Source organism: Megalobrama amblycephala, linkage group LG11 (assembly GCF_018812025.1).
Source record: "Megalobrama amblycephala isolate DHTTF-2021 linkage group LG11, ASM1881202v1, whole genome shotgun sequence".
Classification (NCBI taxonomy): Eukaryota; Metazoa; Chordata; class Actinopteri; order Cypriniformes; family Xenocyprididae; genus Megalobrama; species Megalobrama amblycephala.
Window position 1 is genome coordinate 48122 of NC_063054.1, and position 25148 is coordinate 73269.

The window sequence follows — 25148 nt, forward strand, 5'->3', positions numbered from 1 at the left end:
GTCTAACTAGCATCTCATATGTCAGTATATTGCAGGGTATGTATGTAACATATGCACCGTGTGTTTTGTAGGTGTGAAGTTGAGCAGTCTCCTGGGGAAGAAGGGCAGTTTGGATAGATTACAGAGTTATTGGGATGTGGGTTTCTTTCTCGGGGCCAGTATTCTCGCCTGTGACAACACACGCGTCATCCAGGCCTCCGAGAAACTCTTCAAAATTAAAGCACCCGTTTGGTATGTGCACGCATTCACATTTTACACACATCGTTTAAAATAATATGAACAATTCATTATTAGTGTTTTGCAAAGGCATCACTATTATTATTGGAAAAAAAAAACAGTGTTCAGGGATTTTTAAACTAGTTAAACAGGTCATGGATGTTATTAAAATCTTACATTGAAATTATTTCATTTTTTATTGAAGTCATGAAAAAGTGAAGGAAATAAATGACCTATAGTACTGTAAGTATGATAACATTACCTATATTACATACATTTTCCTGGTTGCTCATCACTAAAATACTTGCAATCTTTATAAAGTGATTTAAAATCATCCAAACATCATAAACAACTAGAAGAATCATGGAAAGGTCATTCATTGGTCAAAACGTTTATTTTCGTTTTCGTTTTGCTTTGAAGTTTTTAATACTTTTGATTTTCACCGACAATTAATAAATGGGCAAATGAAACAAAACTGTCACTCCATTGAATTCTGTGTGAAAAGTGAGCCAATGTACAATAACAGTTTTGAAGAGGCAAGCGCTTCAGAAAATGTAAGAATGTAGTCACAGTTGTAGTCTTTTACGGTTCATTCATTGAGTTGTTTGTGCTTTGTGTGTATTTCAGGTACCTACGCTCCCTGGTCGAGACCATCCTCATCTACAAGCACTTTACCAAGCCAAGCACCGATCCACAGGCCGCTAAACAAGAGCTTGTGGACTTCTGGATGGACTTTATGGTGGAATCCACCCAAAAGGATGTGACGTCCGTCCGTTTTCCTGTATGAATCCTCTTAACACACCGACCAATATACTGCGTTGTCACATTTCGTTTACATGTACACCAAAAAACTCTTATTTTGATCGAGCCATTTAAGACGCAGAAGTGGCGTTCATGTTTTCATGCACTGTTTAAACCCTGGAAAATTCCTGTTTCTAAAGTGCATGCTTATTATATTCATTTTGGCCAAAAGTTGAGACCGGATAGCATGTGTCCTATATGTTAATTACACAATCCCAGAATGTGTTGTAAATATTCAGACTAAACTGTATTATCTGTTACAATATCTGTTGCAATATTTACGATTTTGTCCAGTACGCAATATTCTTGTGTGCTGGTTAGACACAGCCCGAGACTGTTGTGCATTAATGGCATGTAAAGCATTGGCTGTTATCAGTGTAATTGTGTCTTGTTTTTGGTGTGAGCAGGTGTTGATATTGGAGCCCACTAAAGTGTACCAGCCATCTTACCTCTCCATAAACAAGGATGCGGAAGAAAACACGTTATCCATCTGGCACGTGACCTCTGACGACAAAGTAATAAATAATTTACCCATTTGTTCTTAAATTCATAATTTCTTTTTTAATTTGTTGACTTTATTAATTCTCTAAATCCTTCAACATTACTGTATTGATGTAAGCACTGATATGTTATTTGAATATCCAAGCATTGGTTAAAGCCATTGTGTTTTATGTCCAGTCTAAAATCATAGTTAGTCTTTCTAGAGTCGTCTTCTAGTCATTCTAATATTTTTCTATATCTACAGGGTCCTTGAACCTTAAAATAAATATAGTTTAATCAAATTTAAGGTCACAAAATCTATTAAGCATCTTAAGTTGTATAACAAAAGTCTTAATTATCATTTTAGTTCTTAAATTTGGCGATGGAAAAACAGCGATCATGATATGGCCTGATGTGGTTATTAAACTTGAAAAATATTTTAATTAATGAGTGCTGCATGTTTCTAAGTAAACATCTCTGTCTCAGAATAAAGGGATCCACGAGTGGAACTTCAGCGCAGCGTCAGTACGAGGCGTGAGGTAAATGATGTCTTCCCTAATCCAGCTTAAACAAACAGTGAGAACATTCATGAAGTGACGTCCGTCCACTAGCAGATGTAGTCCTGACATGACACGAGTGACCTCTGTTGTGCAACGGTCAGCTGTAGCTGTGACTATATGTTATAGTTTAACAGCAGGACACTGTATTGCTCAGCATCCAGTATAAATTTATGTGTGTATGTATGTCAAATGTAGTGTTTGTTTTTTCTACTTTACTTTTTTTTACTTGTTTTTGTTTAACACGTTCAGCATCTCCAAATGTGATGAGCGCAGCTGTTTCCTGTATGTGGTGAACAACGCAGAAGATTTTCAAATCTATTTCTGCACAGAGTTGCACTGCAAAACGTATGTATACACGTTTGCAAACTCCTTCTTTTCCCACATTTCATTCATTCTTCCTTACGATGCCATAGACGATGCCTCATTTATTCATAGACAAACTAAAGACAGAAATTGCACATTTGAATGTCTACTAGAAATATTTTAGAAACTACAGACCTATTACTGTGTCTACTGCTGAAAGTCTGCGGACATCGAACATTGACTTGTTTAAAACAGACGATTATTTCCTGTCAGTCAGAAGGAGTCAGGAAAAAGAGAATACAGACTCATGCAATGAATAAAATGTCTCCAGCTGTGGTGAAAATAAGATTTGCAGTTTGCTATTGTTTGATCTCTGCAGTTCATTCACTGTCTGCGTTCTTGCAAATGCTCCCATTAATATCAACAAATATTGCCATGCTCATTATAATGGGTGCATTCTAGTTTTGGTTTGTCGCCTGCACTGTATATTGGGTTTTTACTTGTTGTCTATATTGCAACTGCAAACATGAGGTGCATCATTTAGTAAATCCCAAAAAATGACCAATTTACCAACAGCGTGCTGCAAAATGTGATGTTTCTTCAGCCTTTCATGTGCCACCACTAACAGGGACATAAACTATTGTTATTAGCAGGTGTTGTTCTAAATATTTGTGTTATCCGTGTATCCCTACTGTGAAGATGTAAAAGTTAATCACAGTATTCATCTGTGTATTTAAAGGATCATCTTTAAAATAATTAGACTTGTTGTTGCTGCGTCATGTTTGATGATGATGATGATGATGTTTTGTAGGTTCTGTGATCTAGTAAACGCTCTCACTGAGGAGGCCTGGAAAGGCTCAGAAGACACCGAGTGTGAATCAGAGGCTTTAGAGGTAAAATAATAATCTTGAAATCTAGACATTTGTTACATATAGTATTAGGCAACAGGGAGATGAGACCACGTGTGAATTGTGTGTTTCTGTGTGCCTGCAGTATGATTATGAGTACGATGAGCATGGAGAGAGGGTGGTTCTGGGTAAAGGCACGTTTGGAGTCGTCTATGCTGGTCGTGACCTCAGTAACCAGGTGCGCTTGGCCATCAAAGAGATTCCCGAACGGGACAGTAGGTGAGGAAATCCAATTCCTTTTGGATAGGAATGCCTGTCATTGCAGTATATTGTTTTTTGACCATTATTGAATAATGTAACTATAGGAACATTTCTCATTGCACAGCCTAGTGAACTTTATTTCTATTTTAACTAAAAATGAAAATGAAAAATAACACACTAAACTTCATTCAGGGATGTTACACATTGTGTGAAATTTTGGGAAATTGAATCAATATGAGACGCAATTTGTCCCATTTTCCCTGCACATCATTCTATGAACACACAATGACATTATATTAAATAAAAAAAAATATCAATTTCACAAGAAATGGCAATAGCAAGAGAAGCTCAGAGTCATTGGGCGGAGAATGACAGGATGTTCTGCACGAGCTTCTGTATTAATATACATTTATATATGACATAAATTAATGTGCAATATTCATGCTTTTGATTAAGCAGATGTAAAAATGCATGTGATCACACAGCAACAGTTGATCTGATGTGACGTCTGTGTGTCGGCAGATATTCGCAGCCTCTGCATGAAGAAATCGCCCTGCACAAACACCTCAAGCACAAGAACATCGTTCAGTACCTCGGCTCCATCAGCGAGAACGGCTTCATCAAGATCTTCATGGAGCAGGTGCCTGGAGGTGAGACCTTTCACATTCATCTGTAGTATTCAAACGTTCGAATGTGAAAGAACGTGTTTTTCTGTGAATCGCAGGCAGTCTGTCAGCATTGCTCAGGTCAAAGTGGGGTCCTCTAAAAAACAACGAGCCGACTATCGGCTTCTACACCAAACAGATTCTGGAGGGTCTCAAATACCTGCATGACAACCAGATAGTTCACAGAGACATTAAGGTAATAAACCGTTTGTCTTAAAATGTCTACAGGATTGTGAAATGCCAGAGAAAAGTGATTATTATATTATTTGTTTCACGTCACGCAGGGGGATAATGTCTTGATAAACACCTACAGTGGCGTTCTGAAGATCTCTGACTTTGGGACGTCCAAACGTCTGGCTGGAATAAACCCCTGCACTGAAACCTTCACTGGTACGACCGTTTCTTTCATCGGCAGAAACGTGATGTTACAGTTTCGTGTGATTTGGTCTGCTGACTTTTGATTAGTGTCTTACAGTATCTTATAAAGGTGCAGCAGTAAATATTGCTTATATTTTCCATGCTGGTGGTATATTTCAGGTACGTTACAGTACATGGCCCCTGAAATCATAGATAAAGGGCCGCGTGGGTACGGTAAGCCGGCAGACATCTGGTCCCTGGGCTGCACCATTATAGAAATGGCCACTGGGAAACCGCCCTTCTATGAGCTGGGGGAACCGCAGGCAGCGATGTTCAAGGTCAGTATCGCTGAACGTGTTGTACATTCAACACAAAGGATTTTACACAAACTCCACACTGTTTTCTTTTAGTTTTTTATTTTGTTAAACATGAATTATTTGAATGCAGTTTGGCCTTTAGTAGTTTTCAAATGGTTTTAAAACTTCTAGGAAGAATCTGCAGCATGAAGTCACATGATAAATGGGTGATCAACCTTTCATTACTATTTTATGATGAACTCTAGAACAATTTGTACAATTTCACAAAATAACATTTTTAACAGTCAAAATAAGCATTTGATTTGCAGCACAGGTTTATCAGTAAGTAGTGATTCATATCCATATAAAACAGGAGAAAAGAAAACTAAACAGGTTTTTACACAGATCATGTATTTATAATAACGTTGTAATCGACTCTGCATGGCTTAGAGAAACGTGCAGATAACAGAGTTTTGGAAGTGCTCCGTTATGGTTGTGCTGGTATATTTGTGTAGGTCGGGATGTTTAAAATCCATCCGGAGATTCCTGACTCGATGTCCTCTGAAGCCAAAGCGTTTATCCTGCGCTGCTTTGAGCCTGATCCGGACAGCCGAGCCACGGCCAACGATCTGCTCACCCACGAGTTCCTCACCGTTACATCACGCAAAAAGCGATCGAAGAGCAACAATTTCACAGGTGTGTCTGTGTGACATATGGACATTACATGCACTAAATTCAACTGGTACAATCCATGAAAACTGTCATGTGTACATTATACATTAAACAAATACATCATGGCATGAAAAAATCAGCTTTCTTCACCCACTCCTTTAAAATGGCGTTTTGAGTTTTAGACTGTCCCACCACAGAGGATTTGACTGTATCAACGATTAAAATAATAAAATAGTGATCTATTTTCATACAAGTACATTGTATATTATATAAAAAAACAAACTCCGTAACAACTTAATTAGAAAATGTTACCCTACTTAAAATTGTTACACCCAATAAGTTGCATCATTTGGATAACTTGATGGGAAAACAAGGAAATATTAATTTCAAAATTACAGAATTAATTACCAAAATTAAGATTGAATTATATTATATTATATTAATAGAATTAATATATTATTATTTGGTCCCAACTAGCTAGGCCAGAATCTGTTACCTTACTTTTGTTACTTTCAGCCCTGTTACCCAGTGTAAACGTGTCGATTGAGTGAATTTGACCGATTTACATTCATAATGCCCATTTCATGTTTATTGTTCACTGAAAGCACACGGCAGGGGTTGAGTGAAGTACAGTAGCTGATTGACCTCCGGAGGCGGACAGATCATTTTAGGTCGAGCTCCCGTCTTTCACTTTGATGGAGAAAGAAAAGGTTTCAGAATCAGAATGAGCTTTATTCTCCAAGTGTGTGCAAAACACCAGGAATCTGTTGTGTTTTTCAGGAGCTCTTGGTACATACATACACATACTGTATTATATCTGACACGAGAACAGGAGGAACATTTAAATAAGACTACGGAAATAATAAATAATAAACAATAATAATAATGTGGTATACGTCTGGAACAGAAGACTTCAGTACAGATTTGTGCATTTCAGTTCCTATTTCCTATTTTTATTGTGGAAAGTGCTAGTTATCAATCCTGGAAAAAGCTTTTCTCTCTCTTTGTGAATTATGTCTTCTCATCTCTCTTTTTTTCTCTTTTTTTCAGCTCTTACACCAGGAACTGGTGAGTCCTATCTTTTGTCTTTGATGATAATATCCTGTAAATGTAGTCATTATTCATAATTAGTCATGTTCATTTGACTCTTTTTCTCACATAAGGTTAATCGATGTACAAAATGACACTTTAACCAAAAGGAACATTTTGATAAATACACATTTACTAAATTGAAATGTCGTATATAGAAATTAATTATCAACATAAAATAAATATTTCATAAAGTTGCTTTTATGTAGCTCGCGGTCCATATAGGGATACGGGGATGCGGTCAAATGAACGTCTTCATCAGTGGTTTTGAAGAGGATCACGTGTCTGTGATGTCATGTTCTGCGGGTCATGTGTTGTAGAGTATTTGCGCAGCATCTCTCTGCCCGTTCCCGTGGTGGTCGAGGACACGAGCAGCAGCAGCGAGTACGGCTCCGTCTCGCCGGACAACGAGCTCTGCACAAACCCCTTCAACTTCAAACCCAGCATCAAGTGCTACAGCGAGAGAGAGGTCAAAGGTCATCGCTCACTCTTCCTGAGGTCAGCAGAGACTATTGAGATTCATTTTAGCTTAAATATACCTTATTATGTTACAGTAAATGCTGAACATGTTGTTGCAGTATTCCTGTGGAGAACTTTGAGGACCACAGCGCACCACCCTCTCCAGAGGAGAAGGACTCTGGGTTCTTCATGCTGAAGAAAGACAGCGAAAGGAGAGCGACTTTACACCGAATCCTGACCGAGGACAGAGAGAAGATAGTGCTTCACCTGCTGGAGGCGCTGACACAGGTGAACCCGGCCTGGGCCCGCTGCTCTCGTGCGCTTGTGCGAATGACAATAAATCTGTCATGTGACAGTTAATTTTGTGTCCCTTTTTGTGCGTGTGATTTGTGTCTGGATACAGGGGTCTGAGGAGACCAAACTGAAGCATCAGCATATCTCCACACTGGTGGCGAGTCTGGGAGACTTTGTGAGGATGGCGGACAGGAAAATAATTGCCAACACCCTCTCTCAGCTCAAACTGGAGCTGGACTTCGACAGCACAGCTATCAGCCAACTGCAGGTGGCGCTCTTCAGCTTCCAGGATGCGGTGAGCCATATTATCAGTTCTGTTTCACCTCGTTACAATATTAAAATGAGTTGCGAATGCCATTTGATGTTGAAAAGCTCAGTAATGGCTTTTCCTGATGGTCAAATTTTTGTGACTTTTACTCTAAAGTTGATATAATGTTTCTGCAGGTAAATAAAGTCCTGCGGAACCACAACATCAAGCCGCACTGGATGTTTGCCCTGGATAACATCATTCGAAAGGCCGTACAGACTGCCATCGTCATACTTGTACCTGGTAAACAGAGTTTCTTTATAAAACGATCCCTTTTCTTGGCTGTTGGTCATTAGCCTCGTTCAGACGGTCAGTCCAGATCCAGTTTCTGTGCATATCTGATCATACTAATCAAGTGTGAACAGCAAGAAATTACATGAAATGCATTTTTGTTTTTTTTTGTTTTTTTTACAAATCCATTTTGAGCTATAATCACATTTCTTATGTCAGATGCTGTTATAGGAAACAAGGTTGTGTTGTTGCAAGCGTCGGTCGAGGAGGAAATTATATCATGTAATTAGAGACCGGCAGAGACGACAGCAATAAAGGGAGTAAAGAAACTCATACCAGCTTCCTTCGGTTCTGCATCAGGAGACTCAGTTTTATACTGTCATGTTGTAAATAGACAAAAACATCTCTATTGCAAACTCCTCCATGTTGTTGTTGTTGTTGTTGTTGTTTATGGCGTATTCCTGCCTATGCAACGTCATAGAAACCAATGCAGATATTCCGGAAAACTAAAGAGCGCCACGGGACACACAATTCCAGTACTCGGTGTGGACAGTCATTAATTTAGATACACTAATGATGGGATTTGGACTGACAGTGTGAACAGCCCCAGCACTGCACATTTTGGATGTCTCCAGTCTGTGCGGTGCGGCGGAGGCTCCAGGATCAGGTCATGTGATCTGTTGTTTGTATATGTTCCTCTCAGAACTGCGGCCGCACTTCACGCTGGCGTCAGAGAGCGACCCCGCCGAGCAGGAGGACATCGATGATGACTCCGTTCCTCAGGGAAACGCTGGCCTGAAGGACATCAGAGCGCCCGTCGCTCTTCATGACGACACTGTGGTCACATCTGGGGTCAGCACACTCAGTTCAACGGTTTCCCATGAGTCTCAGAGCGCTCAGCGATCGATCAGCATGGAGCTGGGGCGCATGAAGCTGGAAACCAAGAGGTATGTGGGTTTTTTTTTTTTTTTTTTTCTTTTTATCTGCAGCTTTAAAGGGATAGTTCACCCAAAAATGAAAATTATCCCATGATTTACTCACCCTCAAGCCGTCCTATGTGTATATGACTATCTTCTTTCAGACGAACACAATCAGAGTTATATTAAAAAATATCCTGACTCTTCCAAGCTTTATAATGGCAGTGAACGGGGCTCGAGATTTTGAAGCCCAAAAAAGCGCCCCCATCCATCATAACAGGAATCCATACGACTCCAGGGGTTAATAAAGGCCTTCTGAAGTGAAGCGATGCGTTTTTGTAAGAAAAATATCCATATTTAAACTTTATAACTGGCTTCCGGAAACAGCTGTACACGAGCCTAGTTCCGGCAGAAGAGTGACCTCTGACCTGACGCATGACATATGACGAACGTGGAAGCGCAGAGGACAGAGCAAAACAAAACACTGGTCATGAATTAGAAGTCTAAAATGAGAATTGTTAATAGAAATGTCGGAAGAGAAGACGAGCTAGAGTTTGTTTCCCAGCACTATTTGTTTGATCTTACGCTACTCCTATATCCTATGTCATGTGACGGGTCAGAGGTCACTGTTCCTCTGAAACTTGACTTGCAAATTCGGCACTGACAGAACAAATCCGTGCATGAAATAAATGTATTAGAAAACGTAACATTTTGCTGTTTATGTAGTATTTGTTTAAGGCCATTTTGTGATTTCAATCATCATAAAGTAACGAGCACATCTCTGCATCCTGCCATGTGACACCAAACAGCACTGGGTCATGTTTGTCTTTGAACCGGACTCAAACCTCCTGCAGATCTGAATTTGAATTAGATTAATGCCAGTCATATTTCTGTGACATTGACATTTTTATTCTTGGCTGAAGTATTACGTTAAATTTGAGCAATTATTGGACGGTGTATAACCATATTTATAGCACTTCAGTTAAAGGTGCCCTAGATTATGTTTTTAAAAGATGTAATATAAGTCTAAGGTGTTCCCTGAATGTGTCTGTGAAGTTTCAGCTCAAAATACCCCATAGATTTTTTTTATTCATTTTTTTAACTGCCTATTTTGGGGCATCATTATAAACGCGCCGATTTTATGCTGCGGCCCCTTTAAATCCCGTGCTCTCCGCCCACTGAGCTCGCGCTTGCCTTAAACAGTGCCTTAAAGTTTACACAGCTAATATAACCCTCAAAATGGATCTTTACAAAGTGTTCGTCATGCATGCGGCGGATTATGTGAGTATTGTATACTGTTATATTGTTTACTTCTGATTCTGAATGAGTTTGATAGTGCTCCGTGGCTAACGGCTAATGCTACACTGTTGGAGAGATTTATAAAGAATGAAGTTGTGTTTATGAATTATACAGACTGCAAGTGTTTAAAAATGAAAATAGCGACGGCTCTTGTCTCCGTGAATACAGTAATAAACGATGGTAACTTTAACCTCATTTAACAGTACATTAGCAACATGCTAACGAAACATTTAGAAAGACAATTTACAAATATCACAAAAAATATCATGATATCATGGATCATGTCAGTTATTATTGCTCCATCTGCCATTTTTCGCTGTTGTTCTTGCTTGCTTACCTAGTCTGATGATTCAGCTGTGCACAGATCCAGACGTTAATACTGGCTGCCCTTGTGTAATGCCTTGAACATGAGCTGGCATATGCAAATATTGGGGGCGTACATATTAATGATCCCGACTGTTACGTAACAGTCGGTGTTATGTTGAGATTCGCCTGTTCTTCGGAGGTCTTTTAAACAAATGAGATTTATATAAGAAGGAGGAAACAATGGAGTTTGAGACTCACTGTATGTCATTTCCATGTACTGAAATCTTGTTATTCAACTATGCCAAGATAAATTCAATTTTTCATTCGAGGGCACCTTTAATCTCAGAGCATCTGTGTATATTTGCATGTATATCATGTGGTATTTGCATCAAGTCACACATTTAACCACTCTGGTCACAGACTTACACATGAATGTGTTTGTGTGCTGCAGGCTGCTGGAGGACTTGATCGAGAAAGAGAGAGAATATCAGGCCATCTTACAGCAAGTCCTGGACGAGAGAGAACAAGAGATCAGACTGTTGAAGTCTCGACCCGGGCCTGTCGGTGAGTCCGATGTGTGCATTTACACACACACACACACACACACACACACACACACACACACACACACACACACACACACTGTTCAGAGCTCCAGACTGCAACGAAAATGCCTGAAAATACTCGGTTTTGGCCTTTTTGTCCCACTGCTGCCTGAATTCCCCCAGTGTTCCCTAAAACTGAGACATGTGAGACACAATAATACATGTGAAAGAACAGAAACTGACTGAAAGGCCTCAGGCTGTCCAGATGGGCGACAGCTGGTTCAGCACCATCACGCTGAGCCCGGAGCCACAAAGGCTGTATGTTCGGCCCACTGCTGCTCATGACACGTGACTATACAAACCACATCATCATCACATGATGAGTCATCATACAGAGATGGGGTGGAGCTTGGACTGGTGTGAAAACAACAACCTGTCTCTGAATGTTGACAAAACAAAGGAGATAATCACTGAGTTCAGGAAGTCCCGCACCGTCCATCTTCCACGGCACATCGGTGGTTTCAGGGAAGTTTCTGGGTCTGCACATCACCGACCATCTGACTGGCCAAGAAAGCACAGCAATGTCCCCACTTTCTGCACCCATCCATCTAACCATGTGATACAGAGGAGAGCCAAATGATGCTTGATGCATCTCTGTCAGACCACAAGGCCCTGCAGCACGCTGTAAGAAGATCACTGTAACTCATCTCAGACATTTATCAAACCCGCTGTGTGAACGAGACCTGCAGCATCACCACAGATCCCACAAACTCTGACTGAAGTGCCCACAGAAACATCTGCTCTGCTGCAGGACTGACGCCACAGCGACACATTAGCACTAGGTCACGTTCTATGATCATGTTTCATTGATTCATAAACATTTGTGTGTGTATTTGCACTGTAAACTTTTATAGTAGTAATTCATCATGCATGTTTGTGATATAAAAATCATTTTGAGTCGTTTGTATGAATGTAAATGACGCTGCTGATGCTGTGAGCGCCAACATGACAGATGAACATGTGGTCCTTCGCTGTATAAAGATCCACTTCTGAAAAAAAGTAATCTAATTTTATGAAGTGACCACTGTACACAATCATCATAGATAACAATCATGTTTACAAAATTTGACACCATTTTCTGAGGAAGTTGCTCGGATCACATGTGAGGAGGATGTGTCTACTGAAAATCAGCTGTTTATAAATCATTGCGTAAAACTCGTGGAGAAGAATACTTTTGTACAAATACTACACTGTGTTTCTTTTAGAATCTTAAAGTTGAATTTTCTTACTGAAATTTTCAGTGTTGTTCTCTGAGAAAGAGACTTTGACATTTAGTGATGCTTCTTTATTTGAACATTAATGTTGACATGCTGCTTTGGTGGTCTTTTGCTATGTATTAAATCAGTCTCAGTCCAACCCTGTGTTTGATCATGTGTTTATGGCAGATGCTTCTGTGAACACACACAGTTCGGCTGAACGAGACGGAGACCAGGAGCTTCTGGAGTGGCTGAATCTCCACGGCGCTGATGCAGATTCCATACAGAGAGTAATATAAAATATGTTTGAATAATTTAAATACATCTTGTCCTTAATAGTATCGTCTGAAATCAACAGATGATGGATTATTTTTGTCCATATCATAGATTATATCTGAAGATTACAGTCTTGATGACATCCTTCATTACGTCACGAGAGACGACTTGAAGACTTTGAGATTACGGTATGTGAACAATGTTCTGTAATATATTCTGTTTCATTAAACTTCTGTTATCTAAGGGTACTCAAACAACAGACACTAACATGCATACGTTATATTTGGCATATACTGTACGTTCAGGTCAGTAACTTTATTTATTTTTTGAAAGAAGTGTCTTCTGCTCACCAAGACTCAGTGGTGGATAAAGTATAGATATCTGACCAGAAAATGACTTTAGTAGAAGTTAAAGTCACTGTTTAGAATGTTACTTGAGTAAAAGATTTAAAGTATGTGATATTTTTTGTACTTAAGTATGAAAAGTGTTTTTTTGATATTAAACGTACTTAAGTATTGAAAGTAAATGTAAAAGGAGCAAAAAAAATATTATTGAAAATTGTTCTATACTCAGTTTGGGCAGCAAGATTGTGTTCAGTTTTAACTCTTATATTTTGTTTCTTTGAATTAAAAAAATGGCAAAATGTTTATTGTAAGTTTTAAATATAAAAAATACTATTATATTAATTATACATTGATCGTTCATGATAATTCAAAATGCATTATAACTATTGTAAGAGACAACTTTAAAATGTTAAAATGTAAATGTTGAAATTAACAATGAACAATACTTTTATTAACCTTATTTAATGTTACAAGACTGCAGATCGCTGGATAAAAAATGCATAAACGCGAACAAATGGATATAAACTAATGCAAATGAATGGTAACAATCGTGATATTAAACAGTTGGTGTTTTTGTCACATTGTTTTAACCGCTTGAGGTACTAATGTTAGCATCCTCTCAGCTTTGACGGCAAACAAACTACTGTTCTCCACTAATGCGGCATCTACTTAACGAACTAATTACTTTATAATGATATGAAAACATGTAGCTACTGTAGTGTACACTGTTTTAAAAGTGTCCCGCTCTGTGCAGCGCAGCCTCACGTCATGTGTCAAAACAAACTCCACGAGGCATGAGTGATAGTTTTTATTTCGCCTCTAGAGGCCGCTCTCGTACTGTATAATGACAGCGCGCTCTTCTCACCCGCTCCAGCAACAGACCCAACCCGGAAAATGAAATCAGCTGCGGTTGTGCGAACACTTGTTTACAGTCTGTGTTCTTCCGACTTTATTTTGTAGCAAGTAACGAAAATGCTTTGGGAAAATGTATCAGAGTAAAAGTGTTTGGGAAATATAGTGGAGTAAATGTAAAAGTTGACAGAAATATAAAACTCAAGTAAAGTACAGATTCTCCCAAAAAATACTCAAGTACTGTAACAAAGTATTATTACTACATTACACCACTGCTAGACTGCATTTTATGATCAAAAATACAGTAAAAACGGTGAAATATTCAATTAAAACAGCTTTTTCTATGTGAATATATAGTAAAGTGTAATTTATTTCTGTGATCAAAGCTGAATTTTCAGCATCATTACTCCAGTCTTCAGTAGGATATAGTTCAGATATATATAGTTAGATACAGATATAGTTCATTGTTGCAAGTTCCAGATTCTGCGACAGACATGAGCACTTTATATTGAATCTGACTGAATCCAGACAACTAATTGGTTTATATCATGTAATCTAGGGATTTTCCATTCTGTGTAAATGAATTACTGTTCAGATGTTAATGTGGTCCTCCTCCAGACATGAATTATATTACACAACGATAAAGCATGCAGTGTGAAATAATTCACATTCCCTTTGGGATTATGAAGTTTCTGTAGTGTGTGACTGTTCTTCTGCTCGTGTTTCCAGCGGTGGAGTCCTGTGTAAGCTCTGGAGCGCCATCACAGAGCACCGGAAAACACCGGGATGAGGACGGCAGCCGTCACTCTCACCAAATATATACAGCGGGATCAAGTCTTGTGTGATAATTCATATCACATGAACATATGTTTGAACTTTTTTATTTGTCTGTGAAATTGCAGTTTTACAATTGACTGTAAATGAATTGCTAAAGGCCACACATTTGATACGCGAGCGCTGTTACGGCATCTTTATACAGGAAGCTTGTTTTATTTTTTATATTTGGTTACAGAAACATGTCTTGACCTGCCTGAGAAGCTTCTCCAGCACAAATCTCTTTTCCTTTCAGAAAAGACACTGAAACTAAACGCATATGTGTGTGTTTTATATATTTTTACATGTATCATTTATTAGATGTATTGTCAAGTCGTTTGGTAATATACCTTTTTTATCAAATCTAGTTATATTTGGATATATTCTGAATTACAGCTATGAAGAAACACAATAACCAATCAAACTGAATTGTGTTCCCACGTATTTGGAGTGAGAAATGAATAAAGCACCTCTGAAGTTGTATATAAACGACATTCCTGAGATAATATGTAAACTATATCCAGAAGCACAGAGAATATATCACACATGTGCACTTATGTCTATTTATTCAGCACAACTCTAGTTTTTAAATTCTGTAAAATTACTGTTTTAGTTGTAACTGATGGCACTGAAAGTTTCTAGTCAAATCATAAAACAAACACACACACACACACACAGGGCTCTGTGATGTGACAATCATGTGACGGACACGTTTGATGTCTGTGTAAATGTTTGCATGATCAGTGTTTGCATTATAACTCATTTTGTGCAAATTGGAATTTCACTTTTGGATCAAATAAAAAGTTTTGGGGGAAAAATCTCCATAATTCCAGCTAGTACAGTATTATTACAGTTAAACTTGCTGTGCAAAGGCAAGTTAGCATGTTTCTTATTGCCATGTACTGTATGTGCAGATATGCTACTGTAAGAATGAATGTATTCATTAATAACTGCCTCACACTCGACAGAAGACATTTTAAAGAACGATGGGTTCAAACAACATTGACTATACAGACAAAAAATACTCTTTTTTTGTTTTTTTAAATGGGACGTTGATCCTTTTTCTTTTTCTTTGTTTTTATATTTGTTTGGTATCTTAATCTGTGGTGCTTCTTTACAGTGAGTTTCTCTGACGGACGGTTGGCATCAGGAGGAGGGAATAAAGAAACATTTGGATGCCATCCAGTAGGATTTGTTGATACAGAAGCAACTCTGTCCATCAGTATCCATCAGAAACCTCTTCAGAAGCTTCCCTTTGTTGTGGAAAAAGTCTTCTCCAAATAAATCTCTGGAGTCACGCGGTCCAGATGCCAAAGCTTAGACTCTATTGGTGGAGACGCAGAACATCTCACAATTACACTCGTTCTCTGATTTTACAGTTTTAATTCTAATCTTCAGACGGTCTGCCCAAAAACACACACTTTCCAACTCTTTTTCATCATCTCATCCACAGCTCTGATCAATCTAACAGCTTCTCTCTAATGTGCTTCTGTTTTGAAGCATTTATTATCACGTTTCACACATTACAGGTTTGAGTTCAGAGGCCATTCTGAAAATATATCAGAAATGTCTCATAAATATACTATACTTTAGGGAATTTTCATTAAGTGTTCTAATCTGCTGAGGGAAATGACAGTCCTGTGTGTTTGTGTCACTTCTGCCCTCACCTTTGGGTCAGAGGTTAAAGTGATTCAGGGTGTTATTTGAGGGATTGGCCTGTTGTAAAACCAAATGAAGCACAAAGAAAAAGTGGGATCAGTGTTATCAATTAATAAAGCTAGTCAAATGTTTCCCAATTTTCCTTACATGAGAGCAAAACGCATCAAATGTGTGACGTCATATCCGCGACACTTCTCAGTGCGCATGTGGCGCGTGTCGATGACGTTGGAGCGACATGGCGGTGTTATTGGAAACGACGCTTGGAGATATCGTTATTGATTTATACACAGAAGAAAGACCGAAAGGTAATTAATAACAACATTAATGACGGGCGAAGGGTGTAAACGTGTCTGCACTGCGAGCAAGACTGCACTAAATGCTTGTTCTTTTATCACAATAAACAAAACGAACTGACAAATATAAGACATCTCTGTCGGGACTTTTTACTTGATAAACATGTGAATAAACCAGCTACACGCTATCATGGTGATATTATTTAGCCTTTATAATAATAATAATGATGTAACGTTACTGAATGATAATGTCCTTCTCATTCACAGCCTCTCTGAACTTCCTGAAACTGTGCAAAATCAAATATTACAACTACTGTCTGATTCACAATGTGCAGGTAATATAAATGCATGTCTTTCATTTTGTGTGCATTAAAGACGTCATACTGTGAAAAATAGTTTGATCCTTGATATTTCTATAAGATCAAATGGAGATTCAAGAAGTGTTTACTTCTGAAAGTTGCGTTGTTTGTGTAGAATCACATTTATCTCAAAAATTCAAGGTGAATTTGATTACTGTAGGATAAATGAATATTTCTGTAGGTGAGTTTCACTGTTTGTCTGTCCTCCAGAGGGACTTCATCGTTCAGACGGGCGACCCCACCGGCACGGGCCGCGGAGGAGAGTCTGTGTTCAGGTCAGCAGGAGGTCATGTTGTGTTTCTGTGCTGACGCAACACACGTGCACTGTGTGATGATGTGTGTGTGTGTGTGTGTGTGTGTGTGTGTGTGTGTGTGTGCAGTAAACTGTACGGCGATCAGGCCCGCTTCTTCGAGTCTGAGAAGATGCCGAGGATCAAGCACAGGAAGAAGGGGACTGTGTCTATGGTGAACAATGGCAGCGAGCAGCACGGCTCTCAGGTCAGCGGCTCGGATCGTCTCCTGCACACACTGTCTGTGTTTTCAGTGCTGATTATGGGATTCTGAGTGTGTTTTCTTGTGGCTCACAGTTTCTGATCACCACAAGCGAGAATCTGGATTATCTGGACGGCGTTCACACTGTGTTTGGAGAGGTCACGGAGGGCATGGACGTGCTCTCCAAAATCAACGAGACCTTCGTAGACAACAACTTCATCCCCTATCAGGACATCAGGTGGAGAGAGATTGACCAACCGTGATTTTTATTTTTAACACAAAAGATGCCAAGATAATTTTGTAAGTGTAGATAATCGCTATGTGTGACGGACGAGCTGTGTGTGTAAACCTCACTCCCCTGACCTCAAGAGGTGCTCCAGCGACTGCGGTCTTTAGCCTTCTCGTTAGAGAGCCTGACTCCCATGCTAGAGACCCGGGTTTGAGTCCTGCTGAGAGCGTGTGGTTCGAACAGGAGGAGTTACAAATGCAGAATCAGTATTTCATGATTGATCAGAGAGCAGCACACAGTAATGTTTTTTCCACATGTAAAGTCAATGATGCATTTACACCTTCACAATGTGATTATCACGGGATTTTGGAAATATTGCGATTAAACTTTACCTCACGTAAACACAATACTTCGATCAAACTAATGTGATTGAGCTCATAATCATAGTAACCTTATTCACATTAAACTATGTGGACAATTTGCAATAAACAGGTATGTGCTCATGTTCATGTTATAAAGTAATCTAGTTTTCCACAAGGTGAACTGAGAAATATCTGTGAAATAATTCAGATTAATTTCATTATTTTGGTATAATTTATTTCCACCTCTAAATGACGCTCAGAAACCAAACAAACGCTGCTTGATCTCTTTTCGTGTCGGTTCGCTGGTCTCTTCATGTCAAGTAGGTTGTTCTTGAACAGAATAAAACCACAAATTTAAAGTTATTAAATGACTAAAACAAGAAAGACAGATAAGGCAATTTAATTTAAAATTGTAATTTACAATTTCTCAAGTATAAGAGAATTAAGATCTGATTTAAACTTCAGCTGATGAAATGATGTTTGAGTTAGTAAGTTCAGTTTATTTCTTTTTCAGTGATAGATTCAAGACTTGTTTGCATCTTCACATAAAATGGAAGAGTCTGTGTGATGTTTTTCATATAGTAAAATGTATGTAGGTGAATATTTATGCAATATCACATGAACACGATTCTCAGGTTAGTCTGTTTCAGTCAACAGCAAGTGTGATGTTGCCTTTATAGCAGTTCAGTTAATGATCCGTTAATATCGGGAAGGTTTTCATTATAAACGCAATGTTGCAGTTTACTGTTTTTACTCCAAACAAAGCCATGGTAGATTTAAACGGTGCATGTCTCCAAACAACACAGAGTAGTGGCGATACAGAATGAATCAGCGTTTTTGAACAAATCGGTTGAATGATTCAGTGAATCACAAGGACTTGCTGCCATCAACTCAAACCCCTTTACTGACAGTCCTGAGTGCACAAACACAGACTGCTGGAGTGATCCAGTGCTATATCAGCTGTTATATGAGTTATAAAAGTTTGTTTCACATGTTTCCGTCACTCTTTAGATTGTCTCATGAGGTTTGGGTGGTTCAGATTCAGAGATCACATCAGGGTTTGTGCCTGCTCAGTTTTTGTCTGCATTGTGGTTTCAGGATTAATCACACAGTGATTCTGGACGACCCGTTCGATGACCCTGCGGGCCTCCCGGTTCCTGACCGATCGCCTGAACCCACTAAAGAGCAGCTGGATGTGAGTGTCTTCATTCTCTGTCAAATACTGAGAGCTTGCAGAGTTATGCCAACCTAGAGGTGATGTTTGTAATCATTTCAATGATAAAATTAGCATGTAAGCTATGATTTCCCAATTCAGGTCAATTTCAATCACAGGGTGCTGATTTGATTTCTACAGTGCGTGACACGCACGGTGACTGTAACGGTCCGGGTTTAGATTATTTTCACGTTTTACGCATTTCTAAATATTTTTGGGCATTATGGGTTACTGTAAGTCTACCTCCGTTCATGAATAATGATTACAGTTCACAGAAAGTTTTTATTTTGGGTACGAGTCACACTAAAAGAAGAGGGTCATGTGATTCAAACTAGCTTGTTGAAACAAGATTTTTCCCCCCAGAGTTTCAAAGATCAAAATGAAGATAAATAGAGTTATTGAACTGCCTGAAACGAGTCAGCAGTTCCAGTTTCACTTCCTGCTCAAACCGACGTAGTTTTGTAACAGATTCACTTAATGCGAGCCTCTGGTCTTCATTGGCTGCCCACGAACAACATGTGCTTTGACCCTCAATCACTGTAGTCGTGATCGAGACTTGAGAGTTGTGATCGCGTTCATGTTGAGAAGATGCTGTTTTCTGAAATTCAGATATGATAATGAGCGTTTGGTTTCTGACCAATCACAACAGACTGGGCCATCTGACCAATCAGAGCAGAGCAGCTCTCAGAAAGGAGAGACCGAATCCTTGATTGAACCGTTTCACTGATGCTTCCTGTCGATATGATGAAATTATATATGATGATTATGATGAAAATTAAAATGTTTTTTGACCTTGGATGCATGTAAACCTATAAAACAACATTAGGAGTCTTTAAAATAGAGACAAAAAAATAAAAATAAAAAAAATCCCAAGGTCATGATTCAGTTCCTAGGAAATGCATAAACTGATTATTTAATTATGTAATTATATAACATTTAAAACATTAAATTTATTATTAGATGTTCACTTCAGTACCCTTTAAATGTAGTGACTTAATGCTTTTAAAAGTATGAATTATTATTGCAATAATCGGTGCTTGTACATGTTTTAGAGCGGTCGGATTGGAGCAGATGAGGCCATAAACGATGACGAGGGAGACGAGTTGCTGGATGAACTGATAAAGGAGAAGGAAGCAAAGACGAAAGCCATTCTGCTGGAGATGGTAGATTTCATGACTTGCACATCTTTCACTGACACAGACGCTGTTCACCGCTTGAATGTCTGCTTCTTGTTGAAAGGTGGGCGATCTGCCAGACGCCAGAGGTCAAACCTCCAGAGAACGTGCTGTTTGTGTGTAAACTCAATCCTGTGACCACAGATGAAGATCTAGAGATCATCTTCTCACGTTTCGGCCCCATTAAATGGTGAGATAATAGAACATTTTCCTGCTGTGATAGTCTGACCCTCGTTCGTTGTGGATGAACATTGTGAGTGAAGTTTAAGGCTGGTAACCAAAAGATTACGAAGGGTTTCTTGTTTTTCAGATGAGTGATCTGTCATTAAAAACTTAACTCATTTCTATATATAATATATATATAAAATAAATATAACCTTGGCCACACTTCAGTTTAGGGTCCAATTCTCACTAATATCTACGACTTTTGTCTCAGTAAACTCCTGATTACTGCTTATTAATAGTTAGTAAGGTAGTTGTTAAGTTTAGGATTATGGGATATAGAATATGATCATGCAGAATAGGGCATTAATATGTGCTTTATAAGTACTAATAAACAGCCAATATCCTAGTAATATGCATGATGATAAAGAACTAGTTCATAGTGAGAATTGGACCCTAAAATAAAGTGTTAACACAACAATTTTTTTTTTTACTATTTTTTTACTTTCCTATTCCCAGATCTGAAGTGCATAAACACAATAAATGACATTTTTAGTGTTATTTTGACTATGCCATGTGTTTTTTTTATTTTTATTTTGTTTTATCATACTTCTTATGATATAATTATGTATTTTATTACATATTTATTTTATTATATAATGTTCGAGAGCGGCGCTGAGGGTTCAGTCTCAACACTTCCTGCTGAAGCTGTTTTAGCAGTCGACAGTATTTATAGCACAGTATTTTCTGCATGTGTGGAATGCCCAGAAGTGCATTATACAACCCAGCACACACTGTATCCCACAATGCAATCTGCTCATCGTGACCTTCTATTTCAAATATGACCGATGAACTGGATAATGATATCTGCCGTGACTACATACAGGGTTCATGGTTTCACAAATATCTGTATAAAAGAATATGATTAATTGATATTATTGGTTAAACAAATGACAGTACTCAGCATTCATTAAACATGCAGTCATGTGACAACACAGCCCACTAATGTAACATACTGTTGTTTGAAGTGCTTATCTTTGCGTATTGTTTCACATAATTGTGTTATAGTAGGCAGGTCCTGTGTGTGAGTGTGAGTGTGTGTGTGTGTGTGTGTGTGTGTGTGTGTGTGTGTGTGTGTGTGTGTGTGTGTGTGTGTGTGTGTGTGTGCAGATGCTGTGTGTTATCTGCTGGCTCTGATCTCACATGTTAATGTTCATTTGCAGTTGTGAGATCATCAGAGACTGGAAAACAGGAGAGTCTCTGTGCTATGCGTTCATCGAGTTTGAAAAGGTTTGTGAAGTTTCCTCTGAAATTAAGCTAGATTAGATCAAGAACATGTACGCGCTCTACAGACACAGCAGTGTCATGTGGATCGTGAAATGTTCAGTCTCATCCAGTGTAGGCACTGATTATAATGCGCTCTCTTTGATTTTGTTGTAATTCATCATAATAATTGTCCTGACCAGATCCCCTCCATTGGCCCTTACCAGTCATGCTCTTAAAACACATTGAGTTTCTCAGTGAGGTCATCAAAATGTGCATTCAGGGCGAGTCATTTTGGTATAATCGATGCATTTGTGTATCATTCGATCAGGAGGAGGACTGTGAAAAAGCCTACTTCAAAATGGACAACGTCCTGATAGATGACCGTCGCATTCATGTGGACTTCAGCCAGTCGGTGTCTAAGATCAAATGGAAAGGCAAAGGTGAGTCTGTCCCCATTTATTAAACGCATATCCTGTAAAGCAGGGGTTCCCAAGCACATCCCTGGAGCCTCCCAGCACTGCACATTTTGCATGTCTCCTTTGTCTGACACGCCCATTTCAGGTCTTGGAGTCTCGACTGATGATCTGAATCAGGTGTTGTTTGATTAAGGAGACATGGAAAACATGCAGTGTTTCCTCCATCACAAATGAGTTGGTCTCAGAGCGTCAGACGAAGCGCAATAAACGCTGTCATGTGATCTTGTGATCTTTGACTCAGACGCATACGTTTTTTTTAATGCACATCATTTACTGTTGTTTATCTGCAGAGTTAAATGCTCAAATTAATAAATAAAAATTAAATTCAAAACTAAATTAAAGGAAGTATATGCAGTGGTTAGTATTTTTATTGTCAGTATGTTTGATTTATAGGTGGGAAGTACACCAAAGATGATTTTAAGGCCTATGAGAAGGACCAGGACAACAAATCCAAACTGGCTTTGAAAGACAAAGTCAAGAGCAAGCAGGAGTATCCTTCACACTGGGACAGGTGTATCAAAGAGGGTCCTTTATGATTTTAAGATATTGAACAATAGTTAGTTCTTCTTAACTGTTTTCTAAAGCTCCCGTTACGAGCTTCTCTTAGATGAAGATGAGGATGACAGAAGGAAGGACGACAGAGAGAAACGAGACCGGAAACGACACTCGGACAGCGAAAGGACCAAGGACAAGAAATCAAAGGTACGATGCTGTGGATTTGAATGGATGCGTGGTTCTGGACTGGTTTTCCTCTGTAATGTTTTCTCTTTTATAACGCAGTCAGTCGCTCTATCAGCCCAAGAGCAGACAGAGGCAGGAGATACAGTGATGGTAAAAATGAGCAGACTTTATTCCATAATCTTTGTTGTGTCTTCCTCAATGATCAGTCTGTCTTCATCTGACCGGCACGAAATCAACAAGAGTTAATCAACGACGGTGTCATGTGACGCTGAAAACCTTGAGATGGAGACGATCTCGTATCTCCAGCAGCACACAACATGAGATTAAACCGTAATAGGAAAAACAAAAAAACGAAACTTTTTAAATGTGTGTTAGATAAACGTTAATAGAATTCATTCCAAATTAATTTAAACAAATGATAAAAATCGAATCGATGCGGGTCTGCGGTATCTTAATTGAAATTACTTTGCAAAAACAATAAAGAAGCACATGACTGCAAGAATGAAAAGATTGTTTTTTCACATTGTTTAAATGTGTTATAAATACTGTTCGTTTGCAGTGCTTTATTTATAATTTATAAATATATATCATTGCTGTGTTTGTATTTCACAGAACTCGAGCTCAGCAGCACAAACCATGTTTAATGTGTTTATTTTAGTGGATCTTTAGAGAATGATGAGGGCATGTCATGCAAAAAATACTTTAACAAGTGAAGGAGAGGAATATGTTTGTGTTCATCTTGCAATTTATTAAATCTCTCAGTTTAGTGTGGTGAAATTGGTAGATGAAATCACATAGCCTGCTGTATAGCATTACATTTGAACTGAAACTTACTTGGAGACCGGTAAAAAATGACATTCTATATAGTATGAATAAAAATGGGACACTTCATGGGATAGTAAAACATCCATCGTATGCACACTTCAGAATCTCGCCGGAAGAAGTGGGTCATCCAGGGACTTTTCACGTACTGTTTTATGAATACTATGAATACAAGAGTAATACTACTCTTGTCACATACTGTTTTTGACCACTATATAGTATGGAAGTAAGCATATTTGGACGGAGCATTAGTCTGGAGGGAAAATTTGTTTTGTTTTTCTCCTGTTTTTTAGGATCGCGATGAGAGTCGGAGAGAAAAAGATAAAGGCAGACAGCGCTCACGTTCAAGAGACCGAGAGAGACACAAGGAAAAGCAGAGAGACCGAGGCAGAGAGCGAGACGGCGATCACAAACGCCACAGACGGGATCGGAGCCGCAGCCCGAAGAGATCCAAGTACTACAGCTGAGTAACAAAACAAACCACATTATCAGGAGTCATTTCTTACATGTCAAGAAAAATCAGTCCAATTGTTTGTAAATTTTGAAGATTGCAAATTTATGGAATGTTAATAAAGTCAAAGTTTGTGAAAATCTAAAATGTGTGGATTTCTGGAGCCGCCAGCAGCCCTTTGTGTTCAGGAAGTTCATGAGTGTGTGCATCAACACTGCCACACATACGCTTTCCGTTCTCAACAAAAACTTCTGAAAGAAAAAAATATAAAAAATACACTTGAACTGTCTCATCAAACCCACTCGTCTCTCTGTTACTCCTGGCCTCCGTCATTAAAGGTGCAGTAAGTGATTTCTCTTGGTATTTGAAATCAAGCCAAACAAACACGCCCCTCCCTTCATTGCTCCGCCCCCAAAACGCAAGAGCGGATGTCTCTTCATCATAGCAGAAGTGAAGATGAAGGAACAACAAGGAAGAACAAAAAATGAACATGTATTACACTCGAGTACATAGGCGCCGATATGGAGAATATATTTAATATTTAGAAAATATGAAATATTCTCCATATATTCAAAATAACCAATAAAAAAATCAATTGGAGCTTTCAGACACAATCTTCACCCTGTTTTATAGTTTATTTAAGGCGATATTTTAATGGCATCCAAGTGATGCTGCGAGCACACACACACACACACACACACACACACACACACACACACACACACACACACACACACACACACACACACACACACACACACACACAAACTCTCCTTGCATCAGATATCAGCGAGAGCATGACTCGTGACAACACTCGTGAAAAGAATGTGCTTTTGGGTGGAAACTGTCATCTTTCTGCATGGATATGATGCAAATGAAACATCCAGTTGACGTTGATTTGAGTTAAATAAGAGGCGAACTAGCGCTGAAACATGTTGTTTTTGAAATCATGCTGAGGAACGTCATCTTCAGAAATGCGTGACAATCTTTCGCTTGATTCTTCTTTCCAGGGAAATAACTAAATGCACACAAACATGTCCCTGCTCTTGATATAAAAACAT

At 38.8% G+C, this 25148-nt stretch overlaps 2 protein-coding genes across 3 annotated transcripts in view; both read left to right on the forward strand.

Moving 5' to 3' along the window:
• map3k5 (mitogen-activated protein kinase kinase kinase 5) overlaps window positions 1–15279 on the forward strand; it is a 41662-nt gene extending 26383 nt beyond the window's left edge. For both annotated transcript variants that reach the window (XM_048208160.1, XM_048208159.1), the window contains 22 exons: window positions 72–231; window positions 844–997; window positions 1425–1532; window positions 1984–2036; window positions 2307–2402; window positions 3172–3253; window positions 3354–3487; window positions 3992–4119; window positions 4194–4330; window positions 4419–4524; window positions 4672–4829; window positions 5303–5483; window positions 6510–6527; window positions 6869–7046; window positions 7127–7295; window positions 7411–7596; window positions 7746–7851; window positions 8543–8786; window positions 10813–10925; window positions 12352–12452; window positions 12550–12626; window positions 14364–15279. In XM_048208160.1, the coding sequence (XP_048064117.1) occupies window positions 72–231; window positions 844–997; window positions 1425–1532; window positions 1984–2036; window positions 2307–2402; window positions 3172–3253; window positions 3354–3487; window positions 3992–4119; window positions 4194–4330; window positions 4419–4524; window positions 4672–4829; window positions 5303–5483; window positions 6510–6527; window positions 6869–7046; window positions 7127–7295; window positions 7411–7596; window positions 7746–7851; window positions 8543–8786; window positions 10813–10925; window positions 12352–12452; window positions 12550–12626; window positions 14364–14424 (2750 nt within the window). In that variant the 3' untranslated portion in view covers window positions 14425–15279. The remainder of the gene's footprint in view (window positions 1–71; window positions 232–843; window positions 998–1424; window positions 1533–1983; window positions 2037–2306; window positions 2403–3171; window positions 3254–3353; window positions 3488–3991; window positions 4120–4193; window positions 4331–4418; window positions 4525–4671; window positions 4830–5302; window positions 5484–6509; window positions 6528–6868; window positions 7047–7126; window positions 7296–7410; window positions 7597–7745; window positions 7852–8542; window positions 8787–10812; window positions 10926–12351; window positions 12453–12549; window positions 12627–14363) is intronic.
• A 973-nt stretch (window positions 15280–16252) lies between these two features.
• Window positions 16253–24234, forward strand: ppil4 (peptidylprolyl isomerase (cyclophilin)-like 4). The gene is given in 15 exon segments (XM_048208164.1): window positions 16253–16411; window positions 16667–16734; window positions 16969–17033; window positions 17139–17256; window positions 17346–17488; window positions 18940–19036; window positions 20107–20217; window positions 20294–20314; window positions 20316–20419; window positions 21615–21681; window positions 21986–22097; window positions 22527–22623; window positions 22718–22835; window positions 22914–22964; window positions 23930–24234. Coding segments are annotated over 15 exon segments (1416 nt in total). The 5' UTR covers window positions 16253–16341; the 3' UTR covers window positions 24104–24234.
• The last annotated feature ends 914 nt before the right edge of the window (window positions 24235–25148 follow it).